Here is a 22,194-nt window from a genome sequence, read left to right as displayed (position 1 = left end):
TGAACTATTATTCAGCCTTAAAAAGGAATGAAATTCTGATACATGCTGCAACATAGAGGAATCTTGAAAAGGTGAATAAAAATGACACAAGGCAGACACAAAGGGACAGATACTATATGATTTGACAAGTATAGTCAAATTCATAGAAATAGAGGAGAACAGTGGCAACCAGGGACTGGGAGGAAGGGAAAATGGGGAATTATTGTTTAATGGGTACAGAGTTTAGCTTGGGATGATGAAACGGTTTTGAGGATGCACAGTGGTGATAGTTGAACAACCACACAAATGTACTTAATGTCACTGAGTTGAAAATACTGTTATGTATATTTTATCACAATAACTAAAAAAAGGATTTTCAGTTGTCAGTGTCAAGGGGATATTTTTATATTTTCCCTACCCTGTGTGTTTGTGAATAGTAGTGTTGCACTGGATCCTCAAAGCCTTACTCTTTATCTTCTGAGTTCACACTTTTTAGCATCACCTGCTCAAAAAGATGTGGTTGGCGAGACTTCGGTATTTTTGGCCATAGCAGGAGCAACAGTAACTGCCTGTGGACATAGTTACCTGACCTAAGAGGAGTGCTCTTACCTAATATCCTTTTCCTTCACTGGTTCATATCCTTCAAAGCTCCCTAAACATCTGATGAAACCTGGAGCCTCTTGGTAAGAAATGTCAATAACCACAAAATTTAGGGTTCCAGTTAAAAATGGTGATATAGGAAAATCCTGAACTCACCTCCTCCCACAGATGTATTCAGTCTACAGCTACATATGGAAAAATTACTTCTAAAAAAATCCTAAGGGCCGTCTGAGTGACAACCACATATCAGGCAAATGAGAAAACTACATCAAAGCAGGTAGGAAGAACTGAGACATAATCTTGCCATCAGTTCAGTTCAGTCGCTCAGTTGTGTCTGACTCTTTGCGACCCCATGAATTGCAGCACGCCAGGCCTCCCTGTCCATCACCAACTCCCGGAGTTCACTCAGACTCACATCCATTGAGTCAGTGATGCCATCCAGCCATCTCATCCTCTGTCGTCCCCTTCTCCTCCTGCCCCCAATCCCTCCCAGCATCAGAGTCTTTTCCAGTGAGTCAACTCTTTGCACGAGGTGGCCAAAGTACTGGACTTAATACTTAGAGCCTCTCCCTAAGGAGCGAAGAGTTCAGACTCCACACTGGACACCTTAACTTTTGGAACCTGTATCTGAGAGATGAGCCCCCCAAACATCTAACTCGAAACACTAACGGGGCTCACGGCTTACATCCCAGAACTCTGAGATAGCTGGTCATACTCAAAGAGAAGGAAGCTCACCTGCTTATATTAAAGCATTGGCCTGAAAGCAGACATCTCACTTAAACCACAAATCTAGAAACCTGCTGGAACATTCTCCAGGTCTGAGACTCATGGGTACCATTGTCACACAGTCCTTTTGCCATCCTCCAGAGTACCAGTGTCTCCTAGAAGGGAGTTTTCACATGCATTTGGTGCCTTAGTCTTTGTGGCTGCTGCCCAGAGGAGGCCTTTTGACTGCTTGGTCTGGAGGCTAGGGGAGTTTGAATTCTTGGTCTCAAGGGGGTGTAATAATCAGCAAGGAGTCCACAGCCCTCTCTGTGGTCCTGATTTTTTTCAGTTGCTACTAGGAGACATCACTACATAGCCAATTCTGGAAGCCAGTGAGGCCTTATGCTTCAGATTTTTAAACAGCTATCACCTCCTCCTAGGGCTCAGGAGGAGGTAGAAAACACAGAAGCTTGGTATTTCTGTGAAGGTGGCCTTTTAGCTAATCATCATGACTATAGCCTGACTGGTAGACTTCTAATTAAATTTGCATCTAAAGACTGACTGACTGTCAATGTATGGCAGAACCAATACAATATTATAAAGTAATTAGCCTCCAATTAAATAAATTTATGTTAAAAAAAATAAAGACTGACTGTAATATTCTAGAGACTTTCCAGAGACTTCAGAGGGTAGGCACTAAACTTGCACCCTCCCTCTGCTGTGCTCCAGAGCACATGTTTTCTGGATTGGAACTTTACATGCAGCTGGCTCCCTGATTTTTATGTCTAGTGTCCTAGTTTTTGCAGTGGCCATGCCAGGGATGCCCCTTGATTGCCTGACTTGGGTGGTTAGGGAGCTTGCATTCCTGTGTCCCATGGGACTGTGGCAATCAGATACCTAGTTCTTGGCAGGCTACCACCCCTAGGGCACTGTGCAGACAGCAAGCTGTGGCACATCCCTTTGGTTTTCTGTTTGTACTGGAACTCTGGCTTGAGGGGCAGGCTCCAGGTTTGGCACACATCTAGTGGACTACAAGACTTTTCTCAAGGAACGCAGGGTGTGGATGCTGTCTTTGGACAGTCCCTCTGCATTGCTCCAGTATCTCCCAGGAAAGAGCTTATACTCTCATCTAGAGCTTCAATAGGACCTCCCTGCTGGCTCAGACAGTACAGCGTCTGCCTACAATGAGGGAGACCCAGGTTCGATCCCTGGGGCAACTGCTGTTCAATGAATACTACCCCATCACCTGGCCAGTGGAGCTTACACTTTCAGTCCCATAAGACTATATATATCTGTGTATGTTGGAAGTCAAGTTCTCTTGCAGCAGCTTTTAACACATGTATACCCATGGCTGATTCATGTCAATGTATGGCAAAAGCCACTACAATATTGTAACTACCCTCCAATTAAAATAAATTAATTAAAAAAGATAACAATATGAACCTAGATGCTGAGATCTCTCCTTAGGGACACTGACAGGTCTTGGCATATCCTCAACCACTGGGAGCTTTTAAAAATATAATAGGCTGCTTGGACAAGCACAAAGGTTTGGGTGATAACAGAACTGAGACAGGGTTGAAATACAAGGTTCACTTCTACATGAGCCACTCTTTCAAGACTGGGGGAGATGGCTGTTTCATCTAAAGCATGGAAACCAACAGAGAGTTATGCAAAATGAAGAAATGTGTTCCAGATTAAAGACAAACTCTTCGGGGTACAGTGGGGTGGGAGGAAAACCTCAGTGAAATAGTGCTGTTATTTACCTGAAAAAGAGTTCACCCTAACCACAAAACTAGGGTGAATAATGGGTAAATACAGTGAGAACTTCAACAAAGAGTTTGAAAATATAAAAAAAAGTACCATAAAAGTCACAGAGCTGAAGAAAACAATTGTTGAACTGAAAAATACACTAGTGGGTTTCAACAGCAGACTAGATGGAGCAGAAGAAAGCATCAGTCAACTCAAAGACAAGGCAGTGGAACTCACCCAACTTGTCCAACTAGAGCAGCCCTGCTCCCATCCCCCCCACTCCCTCCCACAGGAAGAAAAACAAGTGAAGACGGCCTAAGGGGCCTGTGGGAAAACATCAAACACACTAACATTCAGATCACAGGGACCACAGGAAAGGAGATAGAAAGAAGCAGAAAACCTATTTGAAGAAACAATGGCTAAAAGCTTTCTAACCTGTGAGAGGAAATGGAAATCTAATTCCAGAAAGCCCAGAGTGTAAAAATAAGCCCTAAGGAGACATTAGAGTTAAACACATAATTAAAATGTCAAAAGTTGAAGACAAGGAGAGAATTTCAAAAGCAACACGAGAAAAACAACTTGTTAGGTACAGGGAACCCCCATTAGACTATAAGCAAATTTTTTTCAGCAGAATGGGTAGGCTAGAAGAGAGAAGCACAGTATATTTGAAATGCTGAAAGAAAAAAAAAACTTTCCACCAGAAGCTATTCTACCCAGAAAAGTTATCATTCAGAATTGAAGGAGAGAGAGTTTTTCAGATAAGCAAATGTCAAAGGAGTTCATCACTACTAAACTGGCCTTACAAGAAATGTTAAAGGGACTTTTTTTAAGCTGAAGAGAAAGGGCACTAATAAGTAACAAGAAAACATCAGCCTCAATGGAAAGGGAAACATACAGAATATGTAGTGGGTTAGTCACTTATAACGCTAGTATGAAGGTAAGGATACAAATGTGGCAAAGTTAACTGTGATTACAGGAATTAAGGATACACAAGATAGAAAGACACAAAATGTGACATTAAAATCATAAAACATGGCGAAAGGGGTAAGACTAAAAATTTTGAGCTTTAGCTCAAATTTCGAACAAACAAGTTTTTTATCAATCTAAAATAGACTGTTAGGGATATACTCTATAATATGATAGCTTCATAGTAACCAGAAAGCAAAAATATAGTCACAAAAAATAAAAGAATATACGTATACCATTTAAGAAAGCCATCAAATCACAAAGGAAGAGAGCAGGAGCAGAAAAAGGAACAGAGGAACTACAGAAGTCAGAAAACATTAGCAAATGGCAATAGGTACATACCTACCAGTGTATCTTTAAATGTAAATGGACTAAATTTGCAATTCAAAAGACAAAATAGTTGGATAATGAATTAAAAAAAACATGTATACACTGCCTACAAGAGACTCCCTTCTAGATGGAAGAATACACAAACTGAAAACAAAAAGATGGAAAAAGATGTTTCATGCACGTGGATCCCAAAAGAAACTGGAGGTAGCTATACTTATATGACAGTCTTTGTTAAAAAGGTGTAATTTATCTGGTATAAGAGACTAAGACGTAATGATAAATGGTTCAGTCCACAAGAGGGTATAACGTTTATAAATATTTATGCTCCCCTATAGGAGCACTTAAATATATGAAGTCAACTATTAACACACCTAACAGGAGAAATAGACAGCAATACAAAAATAGCAGGGGGCTTTAACTTCCTACTCATATCAATCCACACAGAGAATCAGTAAAGAAACATCAGGCTTAAACAATATGTAAGACCTGATGAATTTGACATTCCATCCAATAGCAACAGAACACACATTCTTCTTAGGTGAACATGGAACCTCCTAGGACAGATCACGTGATAGGCCACAAAACAAATCTTAAGATTTAGGGACATTGACAGGTCTTGGCACATCCTTATAGACTGAAATCATATCAAGCATCATCTCTGACCATAAGAGTATAAAGTCAGAAATCAAATTCAAGAAGAAAACTGGAGAATTTGCAAACATGTATAGATTATACATTATACCAAACAATCAATGGGTCAAAGAAGAAATATCTTGAGACAAATGAAGATGGGAATATTACATACCAAAACTTGTAGGGTACAGCAAAAACACTTCTAAGAGGGAAGCTCATAGTGATAAGTGACTACCTCAAGAAACAAGAAAAGTCTCAAATAACCTAACTTTATATTTCTTTCAAGAAATATAAAAAGGATAAATGAAGGTCAAAATTAGTAGGAGGGAGAAAAATTACAAAAATTAGGGCAGAAATAGAGATTAAAAATCCATAGAAAAGACAGCCTCAGAATGGGAGAAAATAATAGCAAATGAAGCAACTGACAAAGAATTAATCTCAAAAATATACAAACAGCTCATGCAGCTCAATTCCAGAAAAATGACCCAATCAAAAAATGGGCCAAAGAACTAAATAGACATTTCTCCAAAGAAGACATACAGATGGCTAACAAACACATGAAAAGATGCTCAACATCACTCATTATCAGAAAAATGCAAATCAAAACCCCAATGAGGTACCATCTCACGCTGGTCAGAATGGCTGCTATCAAAAAGTCTACAAACAATAAATGCTGGAGAGGGTGTGGAGAAAAGGGAACCCTCTTACACTGTTGGTGGGAATGCAAACTAGTACAGCCACTATGGAGAACAGTGTGGAGATTCCTTAAAAAACTGGAAATAGAACTGCCATACGACCTAGCAATCCCACTGCTGGGCATACACACCGAGGAAACCAGAATTGAAAGAGACACATGTACCCCAATGTTCATCACAGCACTGTTTATAATAGCCAGGACATGGAAGCAACCTAGATGTCCATCAGCAGATGAATGGATAAGAAAGCTGTGGTACATATACACAATGGAATATTACTCAGCTATTAAAAAGGATGCATTTGAACCAGATCTAATGAGGTGGGTGAAACTAGAGCCTATTATACTGAGTGAAGTAAGTCAGAAAGAAAAACACCAATACAGCATTTTAATGCATATATATGGAATTTAGAAAGATGGTAATGATGGCCCTATATGCAAGACAGCAAAAGAGACACAGATGTAAAGAACAGACTTTTGGACTCTGTGGGAGAAGGCGAAAGTGGGATGATTTGAGAGAAGAGCATTGAAATATGTATATTACCATATGTGAAATAGATCGTCAGTCCAGGTTCTATGCATGAGACAGGGTACTCAGGGCCGGTGCACTGGGATGACCCTGAGGGATGGGATGGGGAGGGAGGTGAGAGGAGGGTTCAGGATGGGGAACACATGTATACCCATGGCTGATTGATGTCAATGTATGGCAAAAACCACTACAATATTATAAAATAATTAGCCTCCAATTAAAACAAATAAATTAATTTTTTAAAAAGCCATAGAAAAGATCAATGATCAAAGGATCCATAGACACTACTCTGAACAATTATACACCAATAAATTAGACAACCTAGAAGAAATGGATAAATTCCTAGAAATAAAGAACCTATCCAAACTGAATCATGATGAAATAGAAAATCTGAACAGACCAATAAATGTTAGAAGACCGAGTCAGTAATCAAAAATCACCCTACAAGCAAAAATCCAGGACCAGACAGCTTCACTTATGAATTCTTTGAGGCATTCAAAGAAGAATTAATATCAATCCATCTTAAACTTCTCCAAAAAATACAAGAGGAGGGAACTTCTCTAAACTCATTTAATGAGGCCAGCATTGCCCTGAAACTAAAAACCAGACCCTCCTCAGCACTCCATGAACAGTATGAAGAGGTAAAGAGATATGACACTGAAAGATGAACTCCCCAGGTCAGTAGGTCTCCAGTATGCTACTGGAGAAGAGTGGAGAAATAGCTCCAGAAGGAACAAAGAGACTGAGCTGGAGTGGAAACAACGTACAGCTGTGGAGGTATCTGGTGGTGAAAGTAAAGCCTGATGCAGTAAAGAACAATATGGCATAGGAACCTGGAATGTTAGGTCCATGAATCAAGGTAAATTGGAAGCGGTCAAACACGAGATGGCAAGAGTGAACATCTGCATTTTAGTAATCAGTGAACTAAAATGGATGGGAATGGGTGAATTTAATTCAGATGACCACTATATCACTACTGTGGGCAAGAGTCCCGGAGAAGAAATGGAGTAGCCCTCATAGTCAACAGAAGAGTCTGAAATGCAGTACTTGCATACAGTCTCTAAAACAACAGAATGATCTCAGTTTGTTTCCAAGGCAAACCAACATCACAGTAATCTAAGTCTATGTTCCAACCACTAATGACAAAGAAGCTGAATGGTTTTATGATGACCTACAAGATCTTCTAGAACTAACACCAAAAAAAAAAAAAAAAAAAAAAAGGATGTCCTTTTCATCATAGGGGACTGGAATCCAAAAGTAGCAAGTCAAGAGATCCAGGAGTAACAGGCAGATTGGGCCTTGGTGTACAAAATGAAGCAAGGCAAAGACTAGTAGGTTTTGCCAAGAGAACGCACTGGTCATAGCAAACACCCTCTTTCCAGCAACACAAGAGATGACTCTACACATGGACATCACCAGATGGTCAATACCCAATCAGATTAATTATATTCTTTGCAGCTAAAAATGGAGAAGCTCTATACAGTGAGCAAATACAAGGCCAGGAGCTGACTGTGGCTCACATCATGACTCCTTATTGCCAAATTCAGACTTAATTGAATAAAGCAGGAAAAACCACTAGGCCGTCCAGGTATGACCTAAATCAAATCACTTACAATTATAAGGGGGTGACAAATAGATTCAAGGGATTAGATCTGATAGAGTGCCTGAAGAACTAAGGACAGAAGTTTGTAACGTTATACAGGAGGTGGTGGTCAAAACCATCCCCAAGAAAAAGAATTGCAAAAAGGCAAAATGGGTTGTCTGAGGAGGCCTTACAAATAGCTCAGAAAAGAAGAGAAGCAAAAGGCAAAGGAGAAAAGGAAATATATATCCATCTGAATGCAGAGTTCGAAGAATGGCAATGAGAGATAAGAAAGCCTTCCTCAGTGATCAATGCAAAGAAATAGAGGAAACAATAGAATGGGAAAGACTAGAGATCTCTTCAAGAAAATTAGAGATATCAAGGGAATATTTCATGCAAAGATGGGCACAATAAAGGACAGAAACGGTATGGACCTAACAGAATCAGATGATACTAAGAAGAGGTGGTAAGAATACAGAGAACAACTATCAAAAAAGATCTTAATGATCTGAATAACCTTGATGGTGTGATCACTCACCTAGAGCCAGACATCCTGGAGTGTGAAGTCAAGTTGGCCTTAGGAAGCATCACTGAACAAAGCTAGTGGAGGTGATGGAATTCCAGTTGAGCTATTTCAAATCCTAAAATATGATGGTGTGAAAGTGCTACACTCAATATGCCAGCACATTTAGAAAACTCAGTAGTGGCCACAGGACTGGAAAAGGCCAGTTTTCATTCCAATCCCAAAGAAGGGCAATGCCAAAGAATGTTCAAAGTACCCCACAATTGCTCTCATTTCACATGCTAGCCAGATTATGCTCAAAATTCTTCAAGCTAGGCTTCAACATGAACTGGAAACTTCCAGATGTTCAAGCTGGATTTAGAAAAGGTAGAGGAACCAGAGATCAAATTGTCAACATCCTTTGGATCATAGAAAATCATGAGAATTCCAGAAATTCCAGAAAAGTTCTGCTTCATTGACTACACTAAAGCCTTTGTGTGGATCACAACAAATTGTAGAAAATTCTTAAAGAGATGGACTACCTCTTAAAGAGACGGTCTGGAATGCCAGACCACCTGACCTGCCTCCTGTGAAACCTGTATGCAGGTCAAGAAGCAACAGTTAGACTCAGACATGGAACAATGGACTAGTTCAAAATTGGGAAAGGAGTATGTAAAGGCTGTATGTTGTCACCCTGCTTATTTAACTTATGTGCTGAGTATATTATGCGAAATGCCAGGCTGGATGAAGCACAAGCTGGAATCAAGATTGCTGGGAGAAATATCAATAACCTCAGATATGCAGATGACACCACTCTTATGGCAGAAAGTAAAGAGGAACTAAAGAGTTTCTTGATGAAAGTGAAAGAGGAGAGTGAAAAAGCTGACTTAAAACTTAACACTCAAAAAACAAAGATCATGGCATCCGGCTCCATCACTTTGTGGCAAACAGATGGGAAACAATGGAAACAGTGATATTCTTTATTTTCTTGGGCTCTAAAATCAATGTGGATGGTGACTGAAGACACAAAATTAAGATGCTTGCTCCTTGGAAGAAAAGCTGACAAACCTAGACAGCCTGTTAAATAGCAGAGACATTACTTTGCTGACAAAGGTCTGTCTACTCAAAACTATGGTTTTTCCATTAGTCATGTACAGATCTGAGAACTGGACCATAAGGAAGAGTGAGCACTGAAGAATTGATGTTTTTGAGCAGTGGTGTTGGAAAAGATTGCTGAGAGTCCCTTGGACTGTAAAGAGATCAAACCAGTCAATCCTAAAGAGAATCAACCCTCAATATTCATTGGAAGGACTGATGCTAAAGCTGAAACTCCAATACTTTGGCCACATGATGCAAAGAAGCAACTCATTGGAAAAGACCTTGGTGCTGGGAAAGATTGAAGGCAAGAGGAGAAGGGGATGACAGAGGACCAGATGGTTGGCTGGTATCACTGACTCAATGGACATGAATTTGAACAAACTCTGGGAGATAGTGAAGGACAGGGAAACATGGCGTGTTGCAGTTCATGGCGTTGCAAAGACTCAGACACAACTGAGTGACTGATCAACAGCAACAAAAAAACAGACAAGGATGACACAAAAAAGAAAATTATAGACCCATATTCTTGATGAACATGGAAGCAAAAATCCTCAAAAAAACTATTAGCAAACCAAGTTCAACAGTATTACAGTAAAAGGATCAAGTGAGATTTAGTACAGAGATGCAATGATGGTTCAATATCCACAAAGCAATCAATGTAATACATTAAAAAGAAGGATACGTACCATGATCATCTTAATAGACAGAAAAAGCATTTGGCAAAATTCAACATCTGTTTGTGATAAAAATTCTCAACAAAGTGTACGTAGATGGAAACTACCTTAACATAATAAAGGTCATAGATGACAACTAACATTATACTCTGAAAAAAGCCGAAAGCTTTTCTCCTAACATCAAGATCAAGACAAGGATGCTCACTCTTGCCATTCCTATTCAACCATTATATCAACCATTCTTATTTGCCATCATATTATAAGCATTTGCAGGAATAATTAGGCAAGAAGAAAAAGGCATCCAGATTGCAAGGAAAGAAGTAAAACCATCAGTTTTTGCAGATGACATACTATTTATAGAAAATCCTAAAGACTCCACCAAAAAAATTCATTAGCACTAATAAATTAATCAAATTTGCAGAATACAAAATCAATATACTTTGTATTTCTATAGATTAATAACAAACTATCAGAAAGGGAAATTAGGGAAATAGTTGCACCAAAAAGAATAAAATACCCCAAAATAAATTTAATGAAAGAGATGAAAGACCTATACACTGAAAATTGTAAGACATTGATGAAAGAATTGAAGATGACAAAAGTAAATTGAAAGAATCAATATTGTTAAAATGTCCACATTATTTAAAGAAATCTACAGATTCACTACCAACTCTATCAGAATTCCAATGGGACTTTTCACAGAAACAATAAATAATTCTAAAATGTGTATGAAATCACAAAAGACTCCAAATAGCCAAGGCACTCTTTAGAACTAAAAATCTGGAGGCATCACTGATTTTAAATTATATTACAAAATTACAGCAATCAACACAGAATAGTTTTCCATAAAAACAGATACACAGGTCAGTAGAAAAGAATAGCCCAGAAGTAAACCCATGCCTATATGGTCAATTAATTTACAACAAAGGAGCCAGGAATATACAGTGAGGAAAAGATAGTCTCTTCAATTAATGCTGGAAAAATGTGACAGTCACATGCAAAAGAATGAAACTGGACCACTACTTTATTCCATCCACAAAAATTAACTCAAAATGGATAAAAGACTTGACAGAAGGCCTGAAACCAGAAAACTCCTAGAAGAAAACATAGGTGGTAAGTTCCTTGTCATTGACTTTGGGATGATTATTTTTAAAACAAAGAAGTGGGACTACATTAAATCCAGACACTTCTGCACAGCAAAGAAGTCCTTCAATTAAATGAGAAGGCAACTTGCTGAATGGGAGAAAATATCTGCAAATTATATTTCTGATAAAGGTTTAATATCCAAAACATATAAGGAACTCATATAACTCAATAGAAAAAAAAGCAATTTAAAAAAGGGCAGAGGATCTTGATAGATGGTTCTTTTGAAGAAGACATACAAATGGCAAACAGGTACATGATAAAAAGAAAGATACTCAACATCACTAATCATCAGAGAAATGCATATCAAAGCCACAGTGAACTGTCACTTCATGGCTGTTAGGATGGCTATTATCAGAAGGACAAGAAGCAAGTGTTGGTGAGGATGTGGAGAAAAGGAAACCTTTGTGAACTACTGGTGGCAATGTAAATTGGTGCAGCCACTTTAAAAAACAGTATGGAGGGGTCTGAAAACATTTAAAAAAATAGAATCAGCAATTCCACTTCTAGGTATTTATCTAAAGAAAATGAAAACACTAATTTGAAATGATATATGCACCTCCATGTTCATTACAGCATTATTTATAACAGCCAAGATATGGAGACAACCTAAGTGTCCATCAGAGGCTAAAGTGATAAAGAAGATGTGGTATGTATGCTGTGTGTGTATATATGCACATAAGTGGCAGATGTGCATATATATACATGCACACACACGTATATACACATACATAGAAGAATATTAATCAATAAAAAAGGATAAAGTGTTGCCATTTGTGGCAACACTTATGGACCTTAAGACATCATGCTAGGTAAGTAAAATATGTCAGACAGATAAAGACAAATACCATACAGTCTCACTTACATGTGGAATTGAAACAAAACCAAAGAGCAAAATAGATACAGAGAACAGATTGGTGGTTGCCATAGTTAAGGGGTGGGTGAAATAGTGAAGGGAATTAAAAGGTACAAGCTTCAAGTTATAAAACTAGTAAGTCATGGAGATTTTAATATACAGCATGATGACTATAGTTAATACGGTACTGCATATTCAAAAGTTGAATAGATCTTAAAAGTTTTCATCAGAAAAAAATGTTTTTGGTAACTGTATAGTGAAGGATATTAATTAGGCTTATTGTGGTGATCATTTTGAAATGTATACAAATATCAAATTATGTTGTATTCCTGAAACTAATATTTTATGAATTATACTTCCATTAAAAATTCAGCATTCAATGGAGGAATTAAGCTCCCTGACTTCAGACTATACTGCAAAGCTACAGCAATCAAAATAGAATGGTGCTGCATTAAAACAAAAATACAGATCAATGGAACAGGATAGAAAGCCTCCAAATAAATCCACACACCTACGGTCAACTAATCTATGACAAAGCATGCAAACTATATAATGGAGAAAAGACAGTCTCCTCAGTGAGTGGTGCTAGGAAAACTGGACAGCTACAAGAAAATTACTAGAGGAAAACATAGGCAGAACACTCTGACATAAATTGCAGCAATATCTTTTTGGATACACCTTTGAGAGTAATGGGGTTCCCTGGTGGCTCAGCTGGTAAAGAATTTGCTTACAATGTGAGAGACCTGGGTTCAATCCCTGGGTTGTGAAGATCCCCTGGAGAAGGGAACAGATACCCACTCCAGTATTCTGGCCTGGAGGATTTCATGGACTGTATAGTCCATGGGGTTGCAAAGAGTCTGACACGACTGAGCAACTTTCACTGTCTGTCACTGTCTAGAGTAATGGAAATAAAAATAAATGGGACCTAATCAAACTTAAAATCTTTTTGACAGCAAAGGAAACCATAAACAAAATGAAATAACAACCTACAGAATGGGGGAAAATATCTGCAAATGATGCAATTGACAGGGGGTTAATCTCCAAAATATACAAACAGCTCATACAGCTCAATATCAAAAAAACAAACCACCGAATCAAAACACTGGACAGGAGATCTAAATAGATATTTCTCCAGTGAAGACATATAGAATGGCTAAAAGCACATGAAAGGATGAGCAACATCACTAATTATTAGAGAAATGGAAATCAAAACTACAATGAGGGGGCTTCCCTGGTGGCACAGTGGATAAGAATCTGCCTGCCAATGCAGGAGACACAAATTCAATCCCTGATCCAAGAAGCTCCCACATGCCACAGAGCAACAAGCCCGTGCACCACAACTGTTGAGCCTGTGCCCTACAGCCCGCAAGCCGCAACTGCAGAGGCTTTGTGCCACAACTGCTGAAGCCTGCAACCCCTAGAGCCTGTGCTCCACAACAAGAGAAGCCACTGCAATGAGAAGCCTGTATACCACAACCAGAGAGTAGCCCCTGCTTGCTGCAACTAGAGAAAAGCCCACTCAGCAACGAAGACCCAGCACAGCCAAAAAATAACTACAATGAGGTGTCACATCACAGTGGTCAGCATGCTGCTAAGTCACTTCAGTCATGTCCGACTCTGTGTGACCCCATAGACAGTAGCCCACCAGGCTCCCCCGTCCCTGGGATTCTCCAGGCAAGAACACTGGAGTGGGTTGCCATTTCCTTCTCCAATGCATGAAAGTGAAAAGTGAGAATGAAGTCACTTAGTCGTGTCTGACTCTTCGCAACCCCATGGACTGCAGCCCACCAGGCTCCTCCGTCCATGGGATTTCCCAGGCAGGAGTACTGGAGTGGGGTGCCATCACATCACAGTGGTCAGCATGGCCATCATCAAAAAGTCTACAAATAATAAATGCTGGAGAAGGAGAAAAATGACACCTCCTACCCTGTTGGTGGGAATGTGAATTGATGCAGCCACTATGGAGAACAGTATGGAGGTTCCTTGAAAAATTAAAAACAGAGCTTCCATATGATCCTGCAATCCCACTCTTGGGCATATATCTGCAGAAAACCATAGGTGGAAAAGACATGCATCTCAGTGTCCACTGAAGCACTATTTACAATAGCCAAGATCTGGAAGCCTAAATGTCTAAACCTAAATGTCTATTGACAGAGGAATGGAAAAGAAGATGTGGTGTATTTATATAGTAAATACTACTCAGCCCTAAAAAGAATGAAATAATGCCATTTGTAGCAATGTAGATGGACCTAAAGCGTATCATACTAAATGAAGTATGCCAGACAGAGAGTGTCACATATATGATATTGCTTATATGTGAAATATAAAAAAAATGGTACAGGGGAACTTATATGCAAAATAGAAATAGACCCACAGACATAGAAAACAAACTTATGGTTACCAAAGGGGAAAGGAGTGAGAGGGAAGGATACATTAGATATTTGATATCAACATAAACTATATATAAAATAGATAACCAACAACCTACTGTGTAGCACAGGGAACTATATTCAATATTTTGTAATAACCTATAAAGGAAAATAATCTGAAAAAATGTATACCTGAATCACTTTGCCGTACATCTGAAACTAACACAACATTGTAAATCAACTCTACATGCATTAAAAAAAATTCAGCATCCAAAACTCTACTCTGGACATGCTAGATGAGTATTTGCATTTTTTTCTTTTTTTTTAAATTAATTTATGTTTTATTGAAGAATAATTGCTTTATAGAATTTTGTTGTTTTCGGTCAAACCTCAATGAGCATTTGCATTTTTAATAAGACTCACAAGTGATTCACATTAAAGCTAGAGACATTTTGCCTAGAGGGGTTTAGAAGAAAGAAGCGGGTGAGAGTATCTGAGAGGAAGGAATGGGGCAAAGACCTATTTTTCTGTTTTTTAGGAAAAATAATCAGTGAGCATGATCAATGTGCACGTATATGCCCCTGAATGACCTCTGTGATGCAGTGCAGAAACATCTCCCATGTGTAGCCAGATCTGTTCCCAATTGTAGTTTCACAAACTGCGAAAAAGCCTTGTGGGCCTACAAGCAGAGCTGCCTTGGGTGCAATGAGAGCTATCAGAAGGGGCTTTTCCAGGTAAGAGAAAGATGATATCCCCCAGCTGTGGGAGCAAGCGGGAGCTCATGCCTCTTTGATTACGAACTACATGTATTAGGTCACTGAAAATAAGGGGGGGTTGGTAGAGGCTCCAAAAAGGAGCCTCTGGCTGAGTGTGTTGATTTGCTAGCATGGAGCATTATCCCTGAGCACACCTGGGACACAAGTAGCTTTTCAGTTGCAAAGAAATTCTGTGGCCACATTTCCTCCAAATAACATTCCATCTTCATTATACTTGGCCACAGTGTATTAATTTAATAGGAAGTTCCAAGTGACTGTTTTCCAAAGAACACACCTAAGGGTGGGGATGAAGGAAAACAAATGCACTGATGTGTAGATACCAGTTCCAATGAGTTCAAGTTGTTAACTGCCCCCAAACATTTGATCATGCTTGTTCATACAGTTACACAAAGAATTAAGAGCCATGTGGTTGCTTTGGGATGTCTTGCAGGCCAAGCGTAATGGTATGTTTCAGATACTGACCATTCAGAAACTATACCTGACCAATCAGAATGGTCATCCTACCAGTTAGCACTGGCCTTTGACAAACCACAACAGTTGTTCCTGCGTAGCTGGTAGGTACCAGCTGATTATCTGTCTTTGCAGGCAGCTCTTAGAGGTCTCCAGTGCTTCCCTGGTGGCTCAGAGGTAAGGAATCCACCTGCCAATGCAGGAGACATGGGTTGAATCCCTAGGTCAGGAAGTCCTCCTGGTGAATGAAACGGCAGTCCACTCCAGAATTCTTGCCTGGGAAATCCCATGAACAGAGGAGCCTGGCGGGCTACAATCCATGAGGTCACAAAAGAATCAGACATGACTGAGTGACCAAACAACAAGAGCAGTGTCTGCAGTAGGAGACATTCTGAACACAGACTTGATGAGAAACAGAGCGTATACAATTGTGTCATTTCCTTCAAGTGGCACACCAGACTTTTGCTGGAGGGGGTGGGGAGGCGGGGCTGCTAACAACATTCTAAAACATAGAAGGGGTCAGATGAGTAGGACAACTACACTTTGTCTAAACAGAGGCCCTATCTACCTGCACTGGGGAAAACCTAGGCTCTAATTACAAACGGGAGTTCCTGACTTGTCCTCAGTCTCACCTGGCCCAGAAATGATGACAGCGGTGAAGTCACTGTCAGCACCCCACCGCCCTGGGCTGCATCTCTCATGGCCTGGTGCGTGTCACTATTTGTGTTGGTCTTTCTTTTTAAGTTATAATTAAACATAAAATTTCCTCTCCAAATGGAGAGTCAATGTGATTTCTCCCTCTATCCAGCTGAGTCCCCATTTCTGCTCTGCTGAGCTAACCTGGGACTTTTTTTGGTTAACCTCCAGCAAAGAATTAAGAAAGGAGTTGCTGGTACCAGTGAGACTTCAACTCTTCCTGATTTGGAACAATGGACTGCACAGCAGAATCACTTCAGTGGCTTCTAAAATATGTCCATGCTTAAATCCCACTCCTGAACAACTGACTTAGAATCACTGGAGAAATTTCTTTAAGACCAATGTCCAGCAAAGACACCACCAAAAAAGAAAATTACAGGCCAATATCTGATGAATATAGATGCAAAAATTCTCAACAAAATATTAGCAAACCGAATCCAACAACACATAAAAAATATCATGCACTGTGACCAAGTGGGATTCATCCCAAGTTCACAAGGATAGTTTAGCGTACACAAACCAATCAATGTGATACACAACATAAGCGAAAGACAAAAGACATGTGGATCGTCTCAATAGGTGCAGAAAAGGCATCTGGCAAAATTCAACATCCATTCATGATAAATCTCACCAAAGGGAGTACAGAGGGAACATACCTCAAGAGAATACAAGCTATTTGTGACAAATCTACAGCCAATATAACAGTGGTAAAAAGTCGAAAGACTTCCCACTAAAATCTGGGACAAGGATGCCCACTCTCACCTCTTCTATTCAACATAGTACTGGAAGTCCTAACCACAGCTGTCAGACAAGAAAGAGAAATAAAAAGTATCCAGATTAGAAGAGAAGAAGTAAAATTGTCTTTATATGCACATGATATGATACTGTATACAGAAAAGTATCTATACAAATTATCTACAAAAGACTCTACACAAAAGCTATTAGAACTGATAAATTCAGCAAGGTAGCAGGATACAAGATTAACATACAGAAAATGTTGCATTTCTTTATACCAACAACAAAATATCAGAAAGGGAATGTAAAACAGTACCTTTTAAAATCACAACCTCCAAATAAAGTATTTAGGAATAAACTTTACCAAGGATGTGAAAGACTTATACTCTGAGACCTATAAAACATTAATAAAGTAAACTGAAGATGATTCAAAGAAATGGAAAGATAACCCATGCTCTTGGATTGGAAGAATTAATATTGTTAAAATGGTATATTACCCAAAGCAATCTACAGATTTAGTGAGATCTGTAACAAATAACTCATAGTATTTTTCACAGAACTAGGACAGATAATCCTAAAGTTTATATGGGACTGTCAGAATCGCCAAAGCAATCCTGAAGAAAAAGTACAAAGCAGGAGGCATAACCCTTCCAGACTTCAGACAATACTACAAAGCTACAGTAATCAAAACAGCATGGTATTGGAATAAAAGTAGATATATAGATCAATGGAATAGATTACAGAGCCCAGAAATAAACCCACACACCTATGGGCAATTAATCTTCAACAAAGAATCCAAGAATATATAATGAGAAAAAGATAGTCTCTTCAGCAAGTGGTATGGGGAAAGTTGGACAGCTACATGTAAATCAGTGAAGTTAGAACACACCCCCCTCATCATACAAAAAATAAATTCAAAATGGCTTGTGAAGTCACTCAGTTGTGTCTGACTCTGTGACCCCCATGGACTGTAGCCTACCAGGCTCCTCTGTCCATGGGATTTTTCCAGGCAAGAGTACTGGAGTTGGGTGCCATTTCCTTCTCCAGGGATCTTCCTGACCCAGGGGTCGAGCCCAGGTCTCCTGCATTGCATGCAGATGCTTTACTGTCTGAGCTACCAGTTCAGTTCAGTGGCTCAGTCATGTCCAACTCTTTGCAACCCCAGAGACTACAGCACGCCAGGCTTCCCTGTCCATCACCAACTCCCAGAGCTTACTCAAACTCATGTCCATCACATCAGTGATACCATCCAACTATCTCATCCTCTGTTGTCCCCTTCTCCCCCTGCCTTCAATCTTTCCCAGCATCAGGGTCTTTTCCAATGAGTCAGTTCTTCACATCAGGTGGCCAAAGTATTGGAGTTTCTGCTTTAGCATCAGTCCTTCCAATGAATATTCAGGACTGAATTCCTTTAGGATTGACTGGTTGGATCTCCTTGCAGTTCAAGTGACTCTCCACCAAGAGTCTTCTCCAACACCACAGTTCAAAAGCATCAATTCTCTGGCACTCAGCTTTCTTTATAGTCCAACTCTCACATCCATACATGACTACTGGAAAAACCATAGCTTTGACTAGATGGACCTTTGTTGGCAAAGTATTGTCTCTGCTTTTACACTGTCTAGGTTGGTCATAGCTTTTCTTCCAAGGAGCAAGCATGGCTGAGCCACCAGGGAAGCCCTGAAGACTTATAAGACATGAAACCATAAAACTCCTAGAAGAGAATGCAGGCAAAACATTCTCTGATATAAATTGTACAAATGTTTTCTTACTCTCAAGGCATTAGAAATAGAAACAAAAATAAACAAATGGGACCTAATCAAACTTACAAGCTTTTACACAGCAAAAGAAATGATAAACAAAATGAAAAGATACCTACAGAATGGGAGAAAATATTTGCAAATAATACAACTGATAGGGATTAATCTCCAAAATATACAAACAGCTCATACAACAACAAAAAACAAATAACCAATCCAAAGATTGGCAGAAGACCTAAATAGACATTTCTCTAAAGAAATACAGATTGCCAATGAAAATACATGAAAAGATGCTCAATATCACTAAATATAAGAGAAATGCAAATCAAAACTACAATGAGGTACCACCTCACACTAGTCAGAATGGTCACCATGAAAAAGTCTATAAGTAAGAAATGCTGGAGAGGGTGTGGAGAAAGGGGAACCGTCCTTGCAGTCACTATGGAAGGCAGTATAGAGGTTCTTCAGAAAACTAAAAATAGGATTACTATATAATCTAGAAATCCCATTCCTAGGTACATATCTGGAGAAAACCATAATTCAGAAAGATACAGTCACCCCAATGTTCAGTGCAACACTGTTTACAATAACCAGGACATGGAAGCAACCTAAGTGTCCATCAGCAGATGAATGGATAAAGAAGATGTCGCACATACATATAATGGAATAGTACTCAGCTATAAAAAAGAATGAAATAATGCCATTTGCGGTGACACGGATGGATCTAGAGATTTTCATACTGAGTGAAGTCAGTCAGACAGAAAAAGACATATTATATTGCTTATTTGTGGAATTTTAAAGAATGGTACAGATAAACTTGTCTGTAGACCAGAAATGGAGTCACAGATGTGGAGAACAAACTTGTGGTAACCAAGGGGAAAAGGGGGAGAAGGAGAGATTGCGAGATTGGGATTGACGTATACACACTACTATATATAAAACATCGATAGATAACTAATAAGAACGCACTGCATAGCAGAGGGAGCTCCACGCAAAATCATGTAATGACCTCTCAGGGAAAAGACTAAGAAAGAAAGGACGTATGTATATGTGCAGCTGATTCGCTTTCCTGTATAGCAGACAGTGGCACAACACTGTAAATCTAATATACTCCAGTAAAAGGTAGTTAAAAAGACCCGCAAAGTACATGCACCCCTATGTTTACAGCAGCACTCTTCAGAATAGCCACACATGGAGATAACCTAAATATCCACTATAGATGAACGGGCAGAGAAGGTGTGGTATGTAGATGCAATAGAATACTACTCAGCCACAAAAAGAACAAAATAATGCCATTTGCAGCAATATGAATGCAGCTAGAGGTTATCATACCAAGTGAAGTAAGTCAAGAAGAGAAAGACAAATATCATATGATATCACTTATATGTGGAATCTAAAAAATGATACAAGTGAACTTAGTTACAAAACAGAGACTCATAAGACCTGAAAAATAAACTTATGGTTACCAAAGGGGAATTTTTGAGCATTACTTTACTAGTGTGCAAGGAGATCCAGCCAGTCCATTCTAAAGGAGATCAGTCCTGGGTGTTCTTTAGAAGGAATGATGCTAACAAGCTGAAACTCCAGTACTTTGGCCACCTCATGCGAAGAGCTGACTCATTGGAAAAGACTCTGATGCTGGGAGGGATTGGGGGCAGGAGGAGAAGGGGACGACAGAGGATGAGATGGCTGGATGGCATCACCGACTCGATGGACGTGAGTTTGAGTGAACTCCGGGAGTTGGTGATGGACAGGGAGGCCTGGCGTGCTTCAATTCATGGGGTCGCAAAGAGTCGGACACGACTGAGTGACTGAACTGAACCAAAGGGGAAAGAGGGGATTGGGATATAGTTGGAATTAAAAGATACAGAGGATGGTGGAGGCTGATGGGCTGCCGTCTATGGGGTCGCACAGAGTCAGACACGACTGAAGCGACTTAGCAGCAGCAGTAGCAGCAGCAGTGTATATATAGTAGATAAGCAAGGACCTACTGTATAGCACAGGGTAATCTACTCAATATTTTGCAATAACTCATAATAGAAAAGAGTCTGAAAAAGAATATATAGGCACAACTGAATCACTTTGCTACACACTAGAAACTCTGCAAATCAACTAAAAACAAAGCTGTCTTACCTGGCTCCAGCTGGAGAAGGCCCACTCCACACACAACTGCTGGTTACAGGCCTGGGTGTCGACTGGCCGCTTGGCAAGCTGCGTGCACACATCACTGGGCACAGGAGTGGAGATCCCTGAGGCTTTCAGCTTCTGGCAGGTCACCCGGCGGGTCTGGACGCCTCCCCCACAGCTCCGGGTACAGGCAGACCAGGAGGTCACCATCCACCTGGGAAGAGGAAGAAGGATTAGTGCAAAGGGTCAAGCCTTGAGCAGAGGAACAATGCCAAATACTCTCAGAAAAGGAGCCCCACAGCATCCTCCTGTTCTTACCACACAGCAGCTAATTGCGGGGCCGTGTCTCTTTTCACAGAATATACCTGGGGCGGTAGGCTAAAAATGCCACCCCCACCCCTCCCAGATATCTACATGAAATCATCCCTGGAACCTGTGAATGTTACCTTATTTGGACAAAGAGTGTTTCCAGATATAGTTAAAGATCTTGAGATGAGCTTGTCCTGCATTATCTGGTTAGGCATTACATACCATCACGTGTTCTTGTAAGAGGAAGGCAGAGGGAGATCTGACATGGCAGAGGAGGGGACAGTGTGACCACAAAGGCAGAGGTTGGAGTGCTGTGGCCACAAGCCAAGGGATGCCTGGAGCCACCAGAAGCTACAAGGACTCAGGAACTGATTCTCTCCTGGAGTCTTTGGAGGGAGCGTGCAGCCCTGTCGACATCTTGATTTTGGACCTCTGGCCTCCATAATTAGAAGAGAATAAAAATCTATCATTTTAAGCAACCGTGTTTGTGGTAATTTGCTATGGCAGCTACAGGAAATAAATACCCTTTGGAAACTGATTAAAAAGGCACACTGTGAAAGATCAGTTGCTTTATCTTAATATTGGCCCCCAAAGCTGTGAGCTTGCAGATAAAACCCTCAGCAGAGGCAGTCCTTTAACCGGTTATACCAGTTCTGATTCTTCCTAAAGTCATTCAAGTGTGGGGCAGAGAAGGGCCTGTTTCCCAGGGAAGATCAGATCCAAACCTGGGTCGCCTCCTGACCCCAGAGGCAGTCTGGGTCTCAGTTGAGCCAAGTTTTGTCTGCTAGTATTCACTGTTTTTCCTACCTCGCCTTAACCCACGTCTCATTTGATTTGTTTAATCCCCCAGGAGCCTACGAAGTTCCTTCCAGCCTTCTGGAGCAATTTCCCACCTCCATGAGTCACAGTCCATAGGTCTTATACCTCTCAGAGGG

The 22,194-nt window shown here is 40.1% G+C and overlaps 1 protein-coding gene across 3 annotated transcripts in view; it reads right to left on the bottom strand.

Annotated features, from left to right (window-relative positions):
• ADAMTSL1 (ADAMTS like 1) overlaps positions 1 to 22,194 on the bottom strand; it is a 1,110,365-nt gene that overhangs the window by 19,146 nt on the left and 1,069,025 nt on the right. For all 3 annotated transcript variants that reach the window (XM_069576633.1, XM_069576634.1, XM_069576635.1), the window contains one exon: positions 20,957 to 21,164. In XM_069576633.1, coding sequence (XP_069432734.1) covers positions 20,957 to 21,164 — 208 coding nt within the window. The remainder of the gene's footprint in view (positions 1 to 20,956; positions 21,165 to 22,194) is intronic.

This window comes from Ovis canadensis, chromosome 2, assembly GCF_042477335.2.
Source record: "Ovis canadensis isolate MfBH-ARS-UI-01 breed Bighorn chromosome 2, ARS-UI_OviCan_v2, whole genome shotgun sequence".
In the NCBI taxonomy this organism is placed as follows: Eukaryota; Metazoa; Chordata; class Mammalia; order Artiodactyla; family Bovidae; genus Ovis; species Ovis canadensis.
Note: the sequence above shows the minus strand (reverse complement) of the source record. Positions and strands in the feature narration are given on the sequence as shown.